General features: G+C 29.1%; 1 protein-coding gene across 1 annotated transcript in view; it reads left to right on the top strand.

Annotated features, from left to right (window-relative positions):
• LOC100199621 (integrator complex subunit 1) overlaps positions 1–20,838 on the top strand; it is a 108,616-nt gene that overhangs the window by 71,379 nt on the left and 16,399 nt on the right. Inside the window, exons 31-35 of the mRNA XM_065809752.1 lie at positions 9,073–9,169; positions 15,271–15,292; positions 15,563–15,664; positions 15,774–15,921; positions 20,450–20,583. Coding sequence (XP_065665824.1) covers positions 9,073–9,169; positions 15,271–15,292; positions 15,563–15,664; positions 15,774–15,921; positions 20,450–20,583 — 503 coding nt within the window. The remainder of the gene's footprint in view (positions 1–9,072; positions 9,170–15,270; positions 15,293–15,562; positions 15,665–15,773; positions 15,922–20,449; positions 20,584–20,838) is intronic.

Consider the following 20,838-nt stretch of genomic DNA (forward strand, 5'->3'; position numbering starts at 1 on the left):
TCTAAACCTATCATTCACTAATATTCGTGGTCTTCGAAGTAACTTTTCTTCTGTTGAGTCTTATCTCTTGCAAAGTTCACCAGACCTACTTGCTCTTTGTGAGACTAATTTGAGTTCTAATTAATGGTTATCTTCCTCTGATTCGTAAAGACTCCAATACTCACATGCTTGGCCTGGGCATTTACATTCGTAAGAATTCACCTGTTTGTCGTGAAACTAGGTTTGAATCCACAGACTATTCTTTCATGTGCTTTCGTTTAGCACCACTTCACTCCATTGCCTTTCTCTTTGTTCTATATCGCTCTCCTTCATCTCAAGACTGCACTCTTTTTGATGTTATTTCTGATCATATTGACCAAGCCCTCTTGCTTTATCCATCAGCAAATATAGTTGTTGTCGGTGACTTTAATGCTCACCACTCAGAATGGCTTGGCTCTAGTGTCAGTGACTCTGCAGGCATTAAAGCCCACAACTTTTGCCTTTCTCAATCCCTAACTCAAATAGTCAACTTTCCAACTCGCTTTCCTGACAACCCTAATAATTTACCTTCTCTACTCGACTTATGTCTTGTTTCTGATCCTAGTCAGTGCTCAGTTTCTCCGCATTCACCCTTAGGTTCTTCTGATCACAGTTTGATCTCTCTAAAACTAATATCTTATTCTTCTTCATCACCTGAATCCCCCTATTACCTTTCCTCTTTCAACTACAGTAAAGCTGACTGGGATTCTTTTTGTGACTTTCTTCGTGATGGCCCTTGGGTAGAAATCTTTCAACTTCCTGTCGCCAAATGTGCTTCTTACATAACTTTGTGGATTCAGGCTGGCATGGAATCTTTTATTCCCTCTCGACGATTCCAGGTCAAGCCTCACTCTCCTCCATGGTTTTCCTCACACTGTGCTGCTGCGATTGTCAATCGAAACCGTTACTTCCATATTTATCAGCAAAACAATTCTCCAGAAAACAGACGTCTGTTTATTACTGCAAGAAACAATTGTAAAAAGGTTTTGTCTAATGCCAAAACCCGCTATTCTCAGGTCATGAAATCTCGTCTCTCATCTCAAAAATTAGGCTCTCTTGACTTCTGGAGAATCTTTAATAATATCAATAATAAGGGCAAACCTATAATTCCACCTCTCTTGTATGGTTCAGACTTTGTCACCTAAAGACAAAGCTGAAATGTTTGCTAAAAACTTTTTATCAATTTCATCTCTTAATTCCACTAGTTGCGTTCTACCTGATATTGCCAACAAACAGGTTGATCCATTGCTTGACATTCATAGCACTCCAACATCTGTATCTAAAGTGATATCCTGCCTAGACTCTTCTACAGCTTGTGGCCCGGACAACATACCTGTTATTGTCTTGCAGAAGTGTTCTCCGGAGCTGTCGTCTATACTCTCAAAACTATTCAACAAGTGCTTTTCAGAGTCTTGTTTTCCAGCCTGCTGAAAAGCCGCATCTGTTATCCCTATCTTCAAAATGAAGGTGGAGAGGTTAAGGCCATCGCTCTTGACATTTCAAAAGCGTTTGATAAAGTTTGGCATGCTCGTCTTCTCCATAAGCTTTCTTCTTATGGTGTATCCGGCAACATCTTTAAGATCATTGAATCCTTCCTTTTCAATCGTAGCATAAAAGTTGTCCTCGATGGACAACACTCTTCTTCTTATTCTGTAACTTCAGGGGTTCCTCAAGGTTCTATCCTTGGCCCTATACTCTTTTTAATTTATATTAACAATCTTCCAGATAACCTGACATCTAAGGTGGCATTGTTTGCTGATGATACTACCATTTATTCTTGTCGTGATAAGAAACCAACACCCTCTGATTGCTTGGAGGGGGCATTTGAGCTTGAAAAGGATCTCACCTCTGCTACAGCATGGGGCTCACAGTGGCTGATGAACTTTAATTCAGATAAAACTCAATTTTTTTCAGCCAATCATTATCGCAATAATTTAGATCTTCCTATATTTATGAACGGTGATGTACATGATGAGTCACCTACTCCTCATCTTCTAGGATTAACTCTTACTTCCAATCTTTCTTGGAAACCATATATCAAATCAGTTGCAAAATTAGCATCTGCTAAGGTTGCATCTCTTTATCGAGCTCGCCACTTTCTTACTCTGGATTCTATTCTCTATCTCTATAAATCTTAAATCCGGCCTTGTATGGAATACTGTTGCCATATCTGGGGCGGATCTTCTAATGATGCCCTTTCTCTTTTAGACAAGGTGCAAAAATGCATTGTAAACATAGTTGGACCTGCTCTTGCAGCCAACCTCCAACCACTATCACATCGTCGTAATGTTATTTCTCTTTCTCTTTTCTACAAATACTATAATGGGCACTGCTCTAAAGAGCTAGCGTCTCCTGTGTCATCTACTAAAATTCATTCTCGTGTACTCGTCATTCAACTAAGTGTCATCCTTTTTCTATGACTGTCCCTAAGTGCTCCAAAAACGCTTATTCATCTAGTTTTTTTCCTCGAACATCAGTTCTTTGGAATTCGCTTCCTTTATCTTGCTTTTTTGATTCATATAATTTGCAATCTTTTAAGTTGTCCGTCAATCGTTATCTCGCTCTACAATCTTTATCTTTTCTCTTACAGTAACTTCCAACTTTAATTAGTGGCTGCTTGCAGCCTTGTTGGAAGCGAAGATGTTTAAAAAAAAAATAATCACATCATGTTAACAACATTTGAGTTTAAGATTCAAGAAATACGGATGAAACACTTTTCCAGGCATGATGTGAACTCCCAAATTTTTTATTTTAATACTATTGTCAAATGAGGATGTGAAATATTATGGTTATTGGGAAGCTTGGGAACATGAAGAACCCAGTACAGTTTACAACCCCCTCATTGTGGCGCGAAAAATATTTTACACAGATTTTTATTTTTTATACTTATGCCCATAAATTTATTTCGAGCAATTGGGGCAACTTATTTTTTTTAGTTATCCATGATAACATCCCCTAGGATAAAAAAGTCATTTCAGGGTGGAACTCTGCTGAACTTTTGAGAACTTTTTCTTTTCAAAAACAATATTTATCGGAAAATTTATATTTTCACCTAATATTTTAATTACTCATTTGGCAAAAGCTATATTCAATATTTTAAGCTTTTTACTTTTGAATAAGATAAAAAAAAATGCCTAAATAAAGCTTTATGAGTTAAAAAAATAAAAATTAGAAAAGTATAAAAAGTTCGTGAATTTTAGCGAACTTTTTTTACCTTCTACTAGATAGGAAAAAATGCTTCTCTGGCTAGGATAGTAGACATAAGAGAACCAAAATATATATTTTTCTTATCATTTGATATTTTTTCTAATAAGTTGTAAAAAAAAATTAATGAAAATGGTGTACTAAAAAAATTCCACTTATGGCCACTTTTTGAGCTTTTCGCTTCATAGTGTCATGGTTTTATACCTCTTTTTCTAATAGCATATAGGATCAAAATATCAAAGCAAAGGGATTTTTTATATATTCTAAATCTCTTGTGATAACTTTACTTGGAAACAAATTTAACTTATTCTAACTATATTAGTTGTTGAAGTTAAACAAAATTTGCCAGTGCTTACAACCAATCATGGATATAAAGATGGTTTTCTGTTAGCCCAATCAAATAAAAACATTTCAGAATTAACTTTTTGCATTATAAATAGCACAATTAATGATAATTTTTAATAATACTAAATATGCATAATAATAATGTTATAAATTTTTATGCAAGCATATAAAAATAATAAACCTGGGCTGGGTTTTTTGTCCACAATGATATTCATATCAGTTTAAAAAAATTTTTTTTTCAAATAATTCTTTTTTATTAATAAGTCATACCTTTTGCATATTTATGAAATATATCCATGTTTATATTTTTAAAAGTTAACATCTTTTATAAAATTTAATTAAGTTGAAACATCTGGTATAGTATGTAAACTTATCCTCTTATAATAAATTACAATATTTCTAGGGGTTATGTATACCCTCGTTATTCAAAAATATCAAAGCAAAGGGATTTTATATATATATATATATATATATATATATATATATATATATATATATATATATATATATATATATATATATATATATATATATATATATATATATATATATTTATGTATGTATGTATGTATGTATGTATGTATGTATGTATGTATGTATGTATGTATGTATGTATGTAAATATATACATACTATACCAGATGTTTCAACTTAATTAAATCCATGTATATATATATATATATATATATATATATATATATATATATATATATATATATATATATATATATATATATATATATATATATATATATATATATATTATATATATATATGACCCCTAACTGGTTGTCAGAAAGTTTTTCCGTGTTTTCTTGACAAAAAGTAAAAATTAAAATGCAAGACCAGAATTTTTTTTTTATTACTTGATAGACTGCCTGCCCCAACCAAACCCTCAGTCGATGTAGCAACACTCCGTTGCGAGTCAGGCTATTTGTCAGTCAATGTAGCAACACTCCGTTGCGAGTCAGGCTATTTGTCAGATTAATTTGTAATTAAATTAATGGTTTTAACTTTCTGACAACACAGAAATGTTGGACGAAAGCCAAAAGTAACTAAAAGTTATGTATTTGTTGGCATTTTTACTCCCAAATGCAACAATTTATATATATATATATATATATATATATATATATATATATATATATATATATATATATATATATATATATATATATATATACATATATATGTGTGTGTATATATATATATTTATGTATGTATGTAAATATATCTGTGTGCATTTATGTATATGTATATACAGTAGAATCTCTTTAACTCTAGATAAGTCGAATCAATTTCCCTAAAAGTTACTCTATCAACTTACTATAAAATCATCTGCTTTAGTCAAACCCTGGTTAAGTTGGGCCATTTGCAAACTCGTACTGTTTTTTGGGGTCCCTTCGACAAAAATCTTGGCTCAACTCTGACGTTGTTATAAATTGCATACAAGTGCATATAATAACAAAACTGACAATACTTCAATAAAATTCTAAACTTTGAACGCTCGAAAATAAAATACCTTTGCATCAAATATAATTAACATAAATAAACATTTTCACTTATATCTTCGATGAGGTTAAGCTCCAATTAAATTCTATTTATTAATGACTTTTATATTAAAAGTTCAAAAATATCAATTAAAGTTTAAAACTTAATGCGTTCAAAAATTAAATACTTTAGCGTCAAGTTTATAATAATTTAATTTTACAAATATAATAATATAATTTAACAAACTAAACATCTTAAGTGATATCTTCAGTTCACTTAATCGTTGAATAAATTTTATTTATTAAAAATGCCAAAGGTTGCTAAAAAAAATCTGAAAAGTAAAACTATAACAGAAAAATACATAATGCTAAAAGAACTTGACAAAGGAGAATCATCTGTATCTATATCAAAGAAATATGGAATTCAAAAGTAAACATTGTCTGTATGTTCAGTCGAAAACAAAATATTTCATGATAAAATCTTGATATATATAGTATAATCTCGATAAGTAGGGCATTTTTTTTAAAAGTACGATATAATGAGAGCTTCATTTAGCTCAGACATTTGCTAAATTGGTTAATATTTATATATACCCTTCAACCCTCGAAAAATGAGGTCAGCAATAAGTTGCTGATCTTAAACTGTTAGAGGTCAGCATCAGGTTGGCAAAAAAATTTGATACAAATGGGGTTACCATAAAACATAGTACAAGTTCAGCGAATTTCAAACACTTTGAGGCGACCTCAAACACTTTAAGGGCGGCATTGCCTAATGCTGACCCTAATTCTGAGGGCTGACCCCTTCAGAGTCCGAGTTAACAGTATTCTTCTGTGCATGTATATATATATATGTTTGTATATATATAAATATGTGTATATATATGTATATATGTATATATGTATATATATATATATATATATATATATATATATATATATATATATATATATATATATATATATATATATATATATATATATATATATGTATATATATATATATGTATATATATATATATATATATATATATATATATATATGTATATATATATATATATATATATATATATATATATATATATATATATATATATATATATATATACATTTATATATATATACTTATATATATATATACAGCTCTCGGAATTAGGGTCGGCATTCGGCAATGCTGACCTAACTGCCGACCTAGAAGTGTTTGAGTTCGGCAAATAATTGCCGACCTCATTCTATGTTTTATGGTAAGACCTTTGTATTAAATTTTATTTGCCGACCTTTAAAAAAATGAGGTTGGCAATTATTTGCCGATCTCATTTTTCCTAATTCCGAGAGTTGTATATATATATATATATATATATATTTATATATATATATATATATATATATATATATATATATATATATATATATATATATATATATATATATATATATATTGTAGTAATTGTGTAAATATTTTTTGTTAAAGAGTGCTCAATACCCCAAAGTAGAGCAATATATAGTAAAAACTAAATAATTAAAACACTTGATTTATTTAAAACATTACTCAGAGTTTCATGCAAATAGCGATCATCAGATGTTACAAATCTCAAAAAATATATATTAAAAATACTGTAATGTCTTCTTCTAACATTAAAGTTATTCATCATATATTTGTTTTCATGGCAACACTTAGACGCAAGTTTGATTCGCTTATTTAGTAAAGGCAATGGGGATAAAATTATATGATATTTTTCCATCAAGCATAATTTGCATGACTTACCACCACACAAAACAACAATATTAACATGGAAGCTAAAGTAATAGCAACAAATTTGGGTATTGATGATCGATTAGAATGTCTTGGTATGAAAACAGCATTTATTACCGTAAAAGACCACAAAGAGAATTTCTCCAGTAACCCTCAGTGCCGATTAATCAACCCTGCTAAGCCTGAGCTAGGAAAATTAGCAAATTTTTACTAGATGACCTTAACAAGAAAAATAGAAATGCTACGCTTGTCCATCAATGGCATAGTACAAATGACGTTTTAAAATGGTTCCATGGCATCTATGACAAAAGAAACTGTGTTTTTGTTCAATATGATATTGTTGATTTTTACCCTTCCATTTCTATACAGCTTCTCCACGATTCTTTGACTCACACCAAAAATTTTACTCAAGTTTCAGATAATACAACTGATATTATTTACTATTCTAGAAAATCCTTACTTTTTACAAGAAATAATATGTGGGTTAAAAAATCAGGAGATTCTGATTTTGACGTGACAATGGGAAGCTTTGATGGAGCTGAGTTGTATGCACTTGTAGGCCTTTTCATTTTATACACCATCAGCAAAGAATACGGATTAAGCACCAACAGTTTATATAGAGATGATGGGATTTGCTGTTTCAATGGTATTAGTGGACCACAATCGGAAATAATAAAGAAAAACTTTATTCTTTTTAAAGAAAAGTTCAAGCTAAATATAACAATAAATTCTAATTTAAAAATTGTTAACTTTCTTGACGTTTCGCTCAACTTGTCTGACAGTTTTTATCAGCCATATAGGAAAGCAGGTGACATCCCATTATATATCAATGTTAATTCGAACCATCCTCCAAACATTCTTAAAGCTATTCCCTCAATCATATCTAATCGTATAAGAAGTATATCTTCAAGTAATGAAGTTTTTATTCGAGCCGCTACTTTTTACAACAGTGCTCTAAAGTCTAGTGGATTTAAAGAAAGCATTACTGTCGTTGCCAATGACTCTATAAAAGTTGCAAAATCACGTGCACAAAATATTATTTGGTTTAACCTTTTGTTTTCAATTAATGTCAAGACAAACGCAGCCATACTTTTCCTAAATTTAATCGATAAAAACTTCCCAAAATCTCATAAATTCCATAAACTGTTTAATCGAAACAACCTGAAAGTTAGCTATAGCTGTCTTCCAAATATTCGCAATATCATCACTTCACATAACAATAAAATTTTATCAAATTCTTCAAACCTTAATGCTCCAACGTGCAATTGATGACAGATTTATTTATGTCCACTTAATGGAAAATGTTTAATTAAAAATGTCATCTATTTATGTAATGTTAAAAAATCCACAAAATCCACAAGATGAAGGTAGGTATTATATTGGGCTTACAAAAAAAACTTTTAAAGATTGCCATTACAAGCATAATAATTCCTTTCGTTATGAAAGTAGGTCAAACTTTTCCGAACTTTCTAAATTTGTGTGGAGTGTTAAAAAGAAAAGTTTAAATCCTGTCCTTTCGTGGAAAATTTTAGACCAGGCTGAACTGTTTAAAACTGGTGGTAAGTCATGCAATTTATGCTTGATGGAAAAATATCATATAATTTCATCCTTATTGCCTTTACTAAATAAGCGAAACAAACTTGCGCCTAAGTGTCCCCATAAAAACAAATATATGATGAATAACTTTAATGTTATCAAAGAAGACACTCTACAGTATTTTTAATATATTTTTTGTTGTTGTTGTTTTTTTTAGAGATTTTTAACATCTGATGATCGCTATTTGCGTTAAACTCTGAGTAATGTTTTAAATAAATCAAGTGTTATAATTATTTAGTTTTTACTATATATATATATATATATATATATATATATATATATATATATATATATATATAGTAAAAATTTATTATATATATATATGTATATATATATATATATATATATATATATATATATATATATATATATATATATATATATATATATATACATATATATATATATATACATATATATATATATATATATATATATATTTATATATATATACATATATATATATATATATATGTATGTATATATGTATATATATATATATATATATATATATATATATATATATATATATATATATATATGTGTGTGTGTGTGTGTGTGTGTGTGTGTGTGTGTGTGTGTGGGTGTGTGTGTGTGTGTGTGTGTGTGTATGTGTGTGTGGGTGTGTGTGGGTGGGTGGGTGCAGTTAAAAATTTGGTTTAATAATAGGAGTCTGCTGATCACTTGAATTTGAATCTTACATTGCAACAAATTTATCAATTCATTCAGTTTATTCTTTATGAAGCAAATCAGTTAGAAGAAAAAGGTAATTTACATTATACTATATAATTAGTTATGACTTGATATACTTTTAAAAAAATGAAAATAGTTGTTTGTTGTTATAAATCTGTTGATAAAAGTTTTTAAATATAGTTGTGAATATGTTTTGTTACTTTTATTTTTTTGTATATTTATTTATTAAGTTATAAGCATATTTCTTTATGTTTATCTTGTAAATAAAAATATTTTTATTACAATCAATAAATTAATATACTTCAGCAATCATTATATTTCATAATCTTATAACCATGTAATGATCATTTATATTATTATTATATTCAAAAAATAACCAATTAATTCTCAAGATTATCAGCAGATTATAAAACATAAAAAAAGTCATTGTAATGAAATCATTCAATGAACTCTTTTTAACAGGAGATTTTAAATTTCTTTATGTAAAATAGTTTAATAATAGTTTAGGAAGTGTTCTTGGACCAGAATACATCCAGAAGATTCATTTATAAATGATTTAAATTGAGGAAAACCTCGCTCACACTTGATTACATCCTATACAATTTATGTTACAGGACTATTCACATAAATAAGAAGGAACCACCTGGTGATTCCTAGCAAACTCATTTAACATTCTAGAATTATAATTTAAAATCTATTGTAAGTAGATCATTTAATAATAGGGTTTATAATTTTACAACAAAATTGACAAAATATCATCAGATCTGAAATGCCTGGAACACACTTTTCACAATTAAAAATGTGAATGAATGCTACAAAATACTATTATTGTAAGTAAAAAATATGTTCTTTTTAAAAATATTAAAACACAATCCAGCCTTCCAGTGTTTGACAAGCTTGCTCTTCGATTTGCAAGAAAAAAAGAAAATTTTGGCAAAAAGTTATAGCTTAACAATTTGAAAATATTCGTTTAATTAATGAATATAGAAAAATCAAACTCAAATGAAAAAAGCATGTAAATCAGCTTTTTTGAATTTTGAAATTCTATTGCCCAATAATAATAAAAAAATACTAAAAGAAAACATAAAATAAATTACTTGCCTACATCAAAGCTAAACATACTGATAAACAAACCATAAATTTATTGATAGATGGAGATTATACCTTCAAAGATAGAAAAGGTATTGCTTAAACTCTGAATAGAAATTTCCAATTAGTGTTCATTATAGAGAAAGTCACCAAATTCATGGAGTTTGTGCGACAAACTGAAAATGATCTAGAACATAATAGTTTTAATTTAAGTGACCAACATCCTGATTAAGTCTGCAACTACTATAGGCAAGCACCAAAGAGTTCTCCTGCTTAGAATCCTGTTTAACAAGTCAATAAACAGTGACACCGAACAACTGGTTAGAAGCAAATGTAACTCCACTCTTCAATAAGGTTCAAGCTCAGATGCAAGCAATGACAGACTTATCTTACTCACCTCCATATCTTGCAAACTAATGGAGAAACTTATGGTAATTAACATCATGAAATTCTTGATGAATAATAAGCTCATTGCGAAAGAACAACACAGTTTACCTAAGAAATCCTGTACAACTAATCTTCTAGAAGTCTAGATTTTGTGATTAAACAAAAGAATTGCATTTGACATCCTCTTTTTAGACTTTGCTAAAGTATTTGACAAAATCACGAGTTAATAATCTGCTAATTAGAGAAGTTTTAAAGGTCACTTTGTTACTCATCTTTGCTGCTCAACTGGATAAAAACCTTCCTATCAAACAGAAACCAACATGTAGCTCATAGAGACTTGCTCAGAATGGATGGTCCAACGATTTTTATCAAAAAAACTCTAGGTAAATATTGCAACAATAAGAACCTGGGCGTTGATATGGCTAGAGATGTGAGTCGTTTTTTTGGTTCTTGTTTTTTTGCAAAAAAACCCGATTTTTTTTGCCAAAAAAACGAACTGCTTCGTTTTTTGGTTTTTTTGTTGTTTTTTTTTCAAATTACTCTTTTTCTTATTTTAAACACTGAAATAATTTTAAAAATTTGTTTTTAGGTGTTATTTATTAAAGGAGAGTTTTCATTCTTTTATTTAACATATGATTTTATTAGAATTGCCTAAAGTTCTTCAAGTAGCAGATCCCCCCCCTCCTTTTTTTTTTTGGTGTGTATTTTTTTAACTAACTACTTTAACACCTTGAACTTTAACATTTAAATAAGTATCACCTCAACAGTGTGTTTTTAGGAGATATTTATTAAAAGACTTTGTCATTTTCCTATTTAACATACAATTTATCTGTCTTGTTTAACAAGTTCTTCAAATGTTCATCAAATAGCTTTAATAATTTTTCTTTAATAACTTACTTATATTAAGCTAAAATAAAATTAAAAAAATTATTTAAAGAAACATTTTTTTCATAAAATACAAAGACATCATAAGTAAAGGGTCTTTTTTTGTTTGTTTTTTTATGTAGATATGTTTTTTGAGTTCAAAACTATTTTTCCTTAACGTTAAAAACAAATTTTTCAAAAGAATGAATGAAAACTAATTATTGTAATTTGTAGAATGAATGAGAACTTTATAATTTATAAATAAAGTTTTTAATTTATAAATGAAGTAACCCTTCAATGCAGAATTTATATGTATTGTATAAGTTTTGCATAGTTTTAATTTTGCTATTTTATTTTATGCTTTTTGTTTTTTAGTTTTATTTCTGCAATTGCAAATAAATTAAATTTGTCAACATTTCAGAAAGCGGAAATAGTATTTTCAATCATGTTATAAATAATATTGCATAAGTGTGTTGTAGTATTTTTATTTTTTAATTTTATACCTTTATGTTAATAGTTTTGAAACATAAGATTATTAATGATGATATATTGTTGTTTTGAAAATACTTGTACAAATACAAATAATGTACCAGTTTATCATAATTTTTAGTAAAGTAAATTTTCAGTGATACAATTATTATTATTAGTTTTTTAATAATATTACTGAATTATAAAATTGTTTTATAGCCATTATAAGGTATTGTAAGCATTAATTAAACAATTTTCTAATCAAAATAGTCACATCATTTAGTTGTTTGATTAGAACATACTAATGAGTAGTAATAATAGAGTAGTCTGTGGCCTCACTGGGGGTAGAAAGAAAATATCAGAGAGCATTTTATTTAAGCCAGCAAGCCAGGTGAGCAAAGCAGAAAGAGTTCAATGTTCTTTTTGCAATGATGTTATGTGGAAAAGTGAAATACGAATGCCCTTGCATATTAAGAAATGTAGAAAATGTCTAGTATAAGTCAAACACAAATTTTTAAATGATGACACAGTCATTTCTTCAGCTTTCTGCTACAAGTGCTGCTTGCGAAAGAAGTTTTAGCAGTTATGCAAATATTCACAGTGCCAAAAGAAACAGATTAACAAATGAAAGAGCAGCAAAATTAGTGTTTGTATTGCAAAATTTCAAACTTGAAGCAATGGATATCTGTGCAACACAATAACCAATTCTGCCTAAAGAACTAATAAATATTTCAGATAAATCTCACGAATCAATAAATGTTTCAGATGAAGAGTCACCTGAACAAGAATTTGAGTCACTTGACCAAGAATGTTGTTTTAGATCAAAAAAACTTAAAATAGAATTGTTTCTTATCAATTTTTGAATTCAAATTTTGAAAAGAACAAATAGTTTGTTAACCATTTTAGCAATAAAAAAATCATTAATTTAACTCTTCTGTGAACGCTGTTTATGCTTTAATAAATTAATTTTAATATAATCTAATATAGAATCTAAAATACTCAAACAAAACTAAATAGAAACATTTTATATAAGTTGGAAACATTTAAAGAAAGTTAAAAGTAAGTAAAAAAAAACACTAAAAGGATCTGTAAAAACCCAAAAAACTCCAAAAAAAACCAAAAAAACATTTTTTTGGGTGAAAAAAACACGATAGCAAAAAAACATTTTTTTTGCATCTCTAGATATGGCAAATGTGGCTAAGCACTTCAAAATGCAACATAATGCATATTGTTCACAAAAATTCTATATACATGGTAGACGAAAAAAATATTAAAACCTATCCAGCACAGAATCAGAATGAGGTTTAGGTGTCACATTAGAAAGCAACCTGAAATCAAACTCACAAGCAGTACAATCAGCTCATAAAGTAAACAGTACGCGAGGTTTATTAAAAGACACTTTCTAGAGACAAGTCAATTTGAGATATCTCTGCAAAACCTACATTAGATAAAATCTTGAATTTGCAGCTGCTTCTTGGAATCTTTATTTATTAAAATGTTACAAACACATTTTAAAGGTTAAAAGAAGGCTGACAAAATTATATAGCAAACTTAAGAACTTGTCAGATGAAGAGAAGGGACCATATCCAAAAATTTAAAGTAGAATCAGTTTTGGAACCAATTTGTTGGTATGTCTAACCAGTTTGTAATCCGCTAAGAGAAGGTCACAGAAGCTAGAGAAATAGTGAGATGCTGCAACCAACAACACAACTCTTTCAACAACCAAGTAGCTCAGCCCTGAAATGAAAACCACACACAATAAAGGACTTCTTGTTCTTAAGTCCTTTATTGTATATGTTTTCTAGTAAGACTTGACACAAATTATTATTCTTTTTTTCTTATTGCGTCTCATATAAAAGTTTCTTAAAATAGTTTTATGCATTTTTCTACCTCTACCTCCTGTTCTTTAGATAGGTTTGTATGTTTACTTTTTTGTTTGTGTTTCTATTAATAGATGGTCATAGGCTCATACATACACCTATCCATAGATCCTTACACATGTATGCACATTCGTACATACATATACACATGTATATCCACATACACACACGCACACACTTAAAGGCATACACTCGTATTTTTATTAATACAACAAATATAAGTAATGATTATTTTTTTATTGGTGGTCTTGTTGGAAATGTATTGTTCAAAAAGTTATATTACAAGAAAAAAGTGTTGTTTTATAGTTTTTTTTATAGTTCGTTTTATAGTCCTTTTATAGTTTTTCATAGGTATCCATAAAATAACAGACATCAACATGGATTTTTTAGCCTAATTTTTTCCGCTGTCTTATTATCTATTGAATATTTGTTTCGCATTTAGTCAATTAAGAAGTTGATCTTGTCAATTGTGTGTTGAGTAGGGTCATGTTGTAATTTTTGTATGTGTTACAATTTTGTATGTGTTACAATTCTCCAACATGCCCATGACCTTGAGTTTGATAATTCTGCAATAGTCTAAAATTTAGTTATTGTGCAACATTTAGTTATTGTGCAACATTTAGTTATTGTGCAACATTTAGTAGACAAAAAAAGCAGACTATGCAGAAGTTTAGCCTGTAAAAAAAAAGGTTTCTTAATATCTATGAACTCCTCTACAACTTTTTCTTAGCTTTTTCTTTTCCTAACTTTTTCTTTCACACTAAGAGTTTTAGCAGATTAAAAGGTACCCTTATTATGTCTTTTGAATATTTTTCTAAATATGATTATTTTGCAATACTTTGTAAGAAAATAGACTATGCAAAAGTTTGTAAAGTAAAGATTTCTTAATATCTATGAACTCCTCTACAGCTTTAATATCTATGTACTCCTCTACAACTTTAATATCTATGAACTCCTCTACAACTTTTTCTTAGCAAATATGTTATGCGAATGACACAAAGAATATAAAAACCTTTGAACCATTTTTAAACACCATTTTCTCCCTTTAAAATTAGATCTATTGTTGTATTTTTGTCTATACATGTTCATGTTAGATATTGAGATATTGGATGTTTACATTTATATTAGTTATATTGACAGCATGTCTGTTGTGTTGCAAGGTGACAGCATGTTTCTTGTGTTTGATCACTGCTAGGATTAAAAAAATTTGTGATGTAAGAATAAATGTATAACAAAATAATATAAATTATGCAACATTAATTGGGCTTAGAAAAATATTTTTTGAGTTAAATTCTTGTGTTTATGGCATTATATATGGCATTTTATATTATGTTATCTTATGTTTATATTATTGTAATTTATCTTCAAATTATGTTACATTTTTTTTAAATCATATATTATATTCGAATACCCATTTTTATAATACATTTTTATTATATGGTATAAAAAATCTTAATAATTTTTTTTTCTGCTTTTTTTTTTTTAGAAAATCAAAGTTTTGATTTAAGGTAAAAATGTAATTTGTATAAATTGTTACAATTTTTTTCTTTTTTTGTAATATTTAAATATAACATTTTATAAGATAGTATCTAAACTATATATCATGTTATAATATAATATAAAGCAAATAATAATACTCAAGTAATTTTTAATTACATTCAAAATTATTTTTGAACCTCATTGTATTATTCAATTATGGAATTATTGGATTATTCCAGCAAGAACTAGTGTTAAACAATTAAATTAATTTTCTCACGCATTTGATTTTTTTTTTGTAGACAAAATACTATTCAATTGCGTTTACCTTTGCTGTTTGACTTAGTTGGCCATCAAACTAAAGTTTTTAAGAAGGCATTACAACTTACTCGATTATCAAAAAGGTTTATACATTTATTTTTGAATGCATACTTGCATATTAGTTCTTTTTTTTTATCAAATTTACTTTGTGTATAATATGTTTTTCATTGATAATTTTTGTTTTGCTTCAAGATTTCCATTATCGTTAGTGATGATATTTTTGCAGATGGTGTATATGCACAATCCTTTGTTTTTACCAGATTTATCATGTGATTTAACTGATGTTTGTCAGACACAACATAATGTTCATAACATCATCTATCAACATAAAAAAACTGAGGTAAAGTCGTTTGTAATAAGTTTGAATTTGTTTTGATTTAAAAATACAAATATAAAGTAAGCTTATGGAAAAGACCAGCATGCTAGGTTTTATTAAAAGTCTTTATTATTTCAATATCAATAACTCTTTGCCACTTACATCATATGCTCTAGTGAACCTTGACATTTCTTTTTTAATGACACTATAAAAAGTTTTCCAAAAAATTCTAAAATTTTTGATTACGTCTTGATTATTATATTAGTTATGAAAATATTATATTGTTAAAATTAATAAAAAAAAATACAGATATCTCTGAAGTAGGAGTAGTGAAAGAGAGTGTCAGTGACATGGAAATAGGGTTACTTTTAATTTCTAAATATATTTGGAAACAATCATGTCAATTATATGTTATAATTTTTCAACAACAATCTTCCTTAAATTGAATTTAATACAGTAGTAATGTAGTGGTAGAGTGCTTGCTCATCAGCAAGATGTTCCCACTTTGATCCCCAGCACATGCCTGTTGTTACCTCAACTTGTTTTTCAAAGCAGCAGCCTTGTTTTGTTAAAGTTTCTGTTTTCGGAGTTAAAGAGTTGAGAGAAGGTTGTAACCACAAAAGAAAAAGAAAAAAGGGGAACTTTTTTGATTGTAGATGCCTCCTCATCCATGAGGGGGAGGGGGTAAATATCTTTGAAAATGTATTTCAAAATAATAATTAATATTGTCTTAAAATGCAATTTTTTTGGAAATAGTTGCAAAATACAGTAAAAAATACATGATATTTAAATTAAAAATAAAGGAAAGATACAGAATATCTTGTATCTTATTGGGCTATTAAACAGTGTTCTAAGTAGTATCTATGCTTTGAGTCAAATTCTTCAATCAAATTTAAAAATTAATAAAGTACCAAAAACTATAAAGCACAAAAAACCATCATCATCACCCAGTTCTCTAAACCTATCATTCACTAATATTCATGGTCTTCGAAGTAACTTTTCTTCTGTTGAGTCTTATCTCTTGCAAAGTTCACCAGACCTACTTGCTTTTTGTGAGACAAACTTGAGTTCAGCTGTCTCATCTTGCACTCTTAGTGTTGATGGTTATCTTCCTTTAATTCGTAAAGACTCTAATAGTCATATGCTTGGCCTGGTCATTTAGATTCATAAGAATTCACACATTTGTCGTGAAACTAGGTTTAAATCCACAGACTATTTTTTTATGTGCTTTCATTTAGCACCACTTCACTCTATCGCCTTTCTCTTTGTTCTATATTGCTCTCCTTCATCTCAAGACTGCACTCTTTTTGATTTTATTTCTGATCATATTGACCAAGCCCTCTCTCTTTATCCATCAGCTAATATAGTTGTTGTCGGTGATTCTAATGCTCACCACTCAGAATGGCTTGGCTCTAGTGTCAGTGATTCTGCAGGCATTAAAGCCTACAACTTTTGCCTTTCTCAATCCCTAACTCAAATAGTCAACTTCCCAACCTGCTTTCCAGACAACTCGAATCATTTACCTTCTTTACTTGACTTATGCCTTGTTTCTGATCCTAGTCAGTGCTCAGTTTTTCCACATTCATCCTTAGGTGCTTCTGATTACAGTTTGATCTCTCTAAAACATATATTTCATTCTTCTTCATCACCTGAATCCCCTTTTATCTTACCTCTTACAACTACAGTAAAGCTGACTGGGATTCTTTCCGTGATTTCCTATGTGATGGCCCTTGGGTAGAAATCTTTTGTCTTCCTGTCGACTCTCTCTTTGGTTTTATTTCTGATCATATTGACCAAGCCCTCTCTCTTTATCTTGAGAAAGGCAAAGGTTGTAGGCCTGTTTTAATAAGTTTTAATGTCTGCAGAATCACTGACACTAGAGCCTAGCCATTCAGAGTGGTGAGTATTAAAGTCACTGACAACAACTATATTAGCTGATAGATAAAGAGAGAGGGCTTGGTCAAAATGTGCTTATTATATAACTTCATGGATTCAGGCTGGCATTAAGTCTTTTCATAGAAACTATTGTAAAAAGATTTTGTCTAACGCCAAAGCTCGCTATTCTCAGGTCATGAAATTTTGTATCTTATCTCAAAAATTAGGCTCTCATGACTTCTGGAGAATCTTTAATAGTATTAATATTAAGGGCAAATCTTTAATTCCGCCTCTCTTGCATGGTTTAGACTTTGTCACCTCACCTAAAGACAAAGCTGAATTGTTTGCTAAAAAATTTTCATCAATATCATCTCTCGATCCCACTAGTTGCGCTCTACCTGATATTGCCAACAAATGGGTTGACCCATTGCTTGACATTCATATCACTCCAGCATCTGTATCTAAAGTGATTTCCTGCCTAGACTCTTCTACACCTTGTGGCCCGTACAACATACCTGTTATCGTCTTGCAGAAGTGTTCTCCGAAGCTGTCGTCCATACTCTCAAAACTATTCAACAAGTGCTTATCAGAGTTTTGTTTTCCAGGCTGCTGGAAAGCAGCATCTGTTATCCTTATCTACAAAAATTTTGGAGAGCGATTTGATTCGTCTAACTGCCGTCCCAATAGTCTTCTTCCTATCGTAAGCAATGTTTTTGAATCTTTAATTAACAAACACTTAATTTCTCATCTTGAATCTAATAACTTACTTTCTGATCATCAATATGGATTTCCATCTTCTCGTTCTGCAGCTGATTTGCTAACAGTAATAACTGATAGGTTTTATTGGTATTAGATAAAGGTGGAGAGGTTAAGGCCATTGCTCTTGACATTTCTAAAGCTTTTGATAAAGTTTGGCATGCTGGTCTTCTCCATAAGCTTTCTTCTTATGGTGTATCTGGCAACACCTTTAAGATTATTAAATCCTTCCTTTCCAATCATAGCATAAAAGTTGTCCTCGAAGGACAGCACATTTTTTCTTTTTCTGTAACTTCAGGGATTCCTCAAGGTTCTATCCTTGGTCTTAAACTCTTTTTAATTTACATTAGCAATCTTCCAGATATTCTTACATCTAAGGTGGCATTGTTTGCTGATGATACTCCCATTTATTCTTGTCGTGATAAGAAACCAACACCCTCTGATTGCTTGGAGGGGGCATTTGAGCTTGAAAAGGATCTCACTTCTGCTACAGCATGGGGCTCACAGTGGCTGGTGAACTTCAATATAGATAAAACTCAATTTTTTTCAGCCAATCATTATCGCAATAATTTAGATCTTCCTATATTTATGAATGATATCTACTCAATGAGTCATCTACTCTTCATTTTCTAGGATTAACTCTTACTTTCAATCTTTCTTGGAAACCATATATCAAATCTGTTGCAAAATTAGCATCTGCTAAGGTAGTCTCTTTTAGACTAGGTGCAAAAACGCATTGTAAACATAGTTGGACCTGCTCTTGCAGCCAACCTCCAACCACTATCACATCGTCGTAATGTTATTTCTCTTTCTCTTTTCTACAAATACTATAATGGGCTCTCAGGGTCTAAAGAGCTAGTGTCTCTTGTGCCATCTACTAAAATACATTCTCATGTTACTCATCTCTCAATTAAGTCTCATCCTATTTCTGTGACTGTTCCTAAGTGCTCCAAAAACTCTTATTTGTCTAATTTTTTTTCTCGAACATCAGCTCTTTGGAATTTGCTTCCTTCATCTTGCTTTCCTGATTCATATAATTTGCAATCCTTTAAGTTGTCTGTCAATCGTTATCTTGCTCTACAATCTTTATCTTTTCTCTTATAGTAACTTCCAACTTTAATTAGTGGTTGCTTGCAGCCTTGTTGGAAGCGAAGATGTTTTTAAAAAAAAAAATCTTAGTATGAAGAAGATATAGAAAAGACCAAAAAAACAGTTAGATATAAACAAGATATATGGCAAAGACAATAAAAGTATTGCATACAAATGTAGTACAAGATATGCAACAATTATATTTACATACAGAAGCATTATTAAATAAAAATTAGATCAATAATAATAGCAAGTATTTATACAAATTCATTTTAAGTTTTATATAAACTAAATGAAAATAAAATAAGTTTTTGTGATGTTGAAAGTTTTGATGTATAAAATTTTGTGGGGTATGTAATTGGATGACAATGATAACTCATTGATGTGAAAACTTTTAATAAAATTTAATACATATTAATTTGAACTCATTTTTTTTTTTTTTTTTTTTTATTATACAAAATTATTTCCCTATTTTCTTTTATTTTTTTGTTTGTTTGTTTTTTTTGCAGGGTTTTTTTTTCTGTATTTGAAGCCAGAAAGGATGGGGAGGTGAAAACAGAAAAAACCAATTTAACTCTTCCCAGTTAAAATATTTTTTTACAATCTTTAATAGATTTAAGATTTTTAAGAAGTTTCATATTTTTATTGTTGTATATTTAATAATATTTTTATTAATTTCAAAGTTTATTGTTTTATACAATTATTATATAAAATCTTTAATATATCACTAAATTTTTATTTTTTCTTGCTTTGTCTTTTTTCAAAAAAATTAATATAAATATGGACTCTTTATTAATATATATAAAGATTGTAAACATCTTTAAAAGTTTAGGTTGATAAACTTATTCATCGATTGATATTATCAATATCTGAACCTGATGGTTCATTCTCATGGGAAGAAAAATTTCAAAGTGTTTCTGCAATGATTAGACGAATTGCTAACAATCACCCTTTATTGTATTTAAGGTGCTTGTTTGTTTAATCTTCAAATATTTTAGTAGTTGTAGTGGTAGTAGTAGTAGTAGTAGTAGTAGTAGTAGTAGTAGTAGTAGTAGTAGTAGTAGTAGTAGTAGTAGTAGTAGTAGTAGTAGTAGCAGCAGCAGCAGCAGGAGTGGTAGCATCAGAAGTAGTAGTTGTAGTATGAGTAGTTGTTGTAGTAATAGTAGTAGTAGTAATAGTAATAGTAGCAGCAGTAGAAGCAGATTTAGTTGTAGTTTCACC

The sequence above is a fragment of the Hydra vulgaris genome, chromosome 11, assembly GCF_038396675.1.
Source record: "Hydra vulgaris chromosome 11, alternate assembly HydraT2T_AEP".
Taxonomy (NCBI): Eukaryota; Metazoa; Cnidaria; class Hydrozoa; order Anthoathecata; family Hydridae; genus Hydra; species Hydra vulgaris.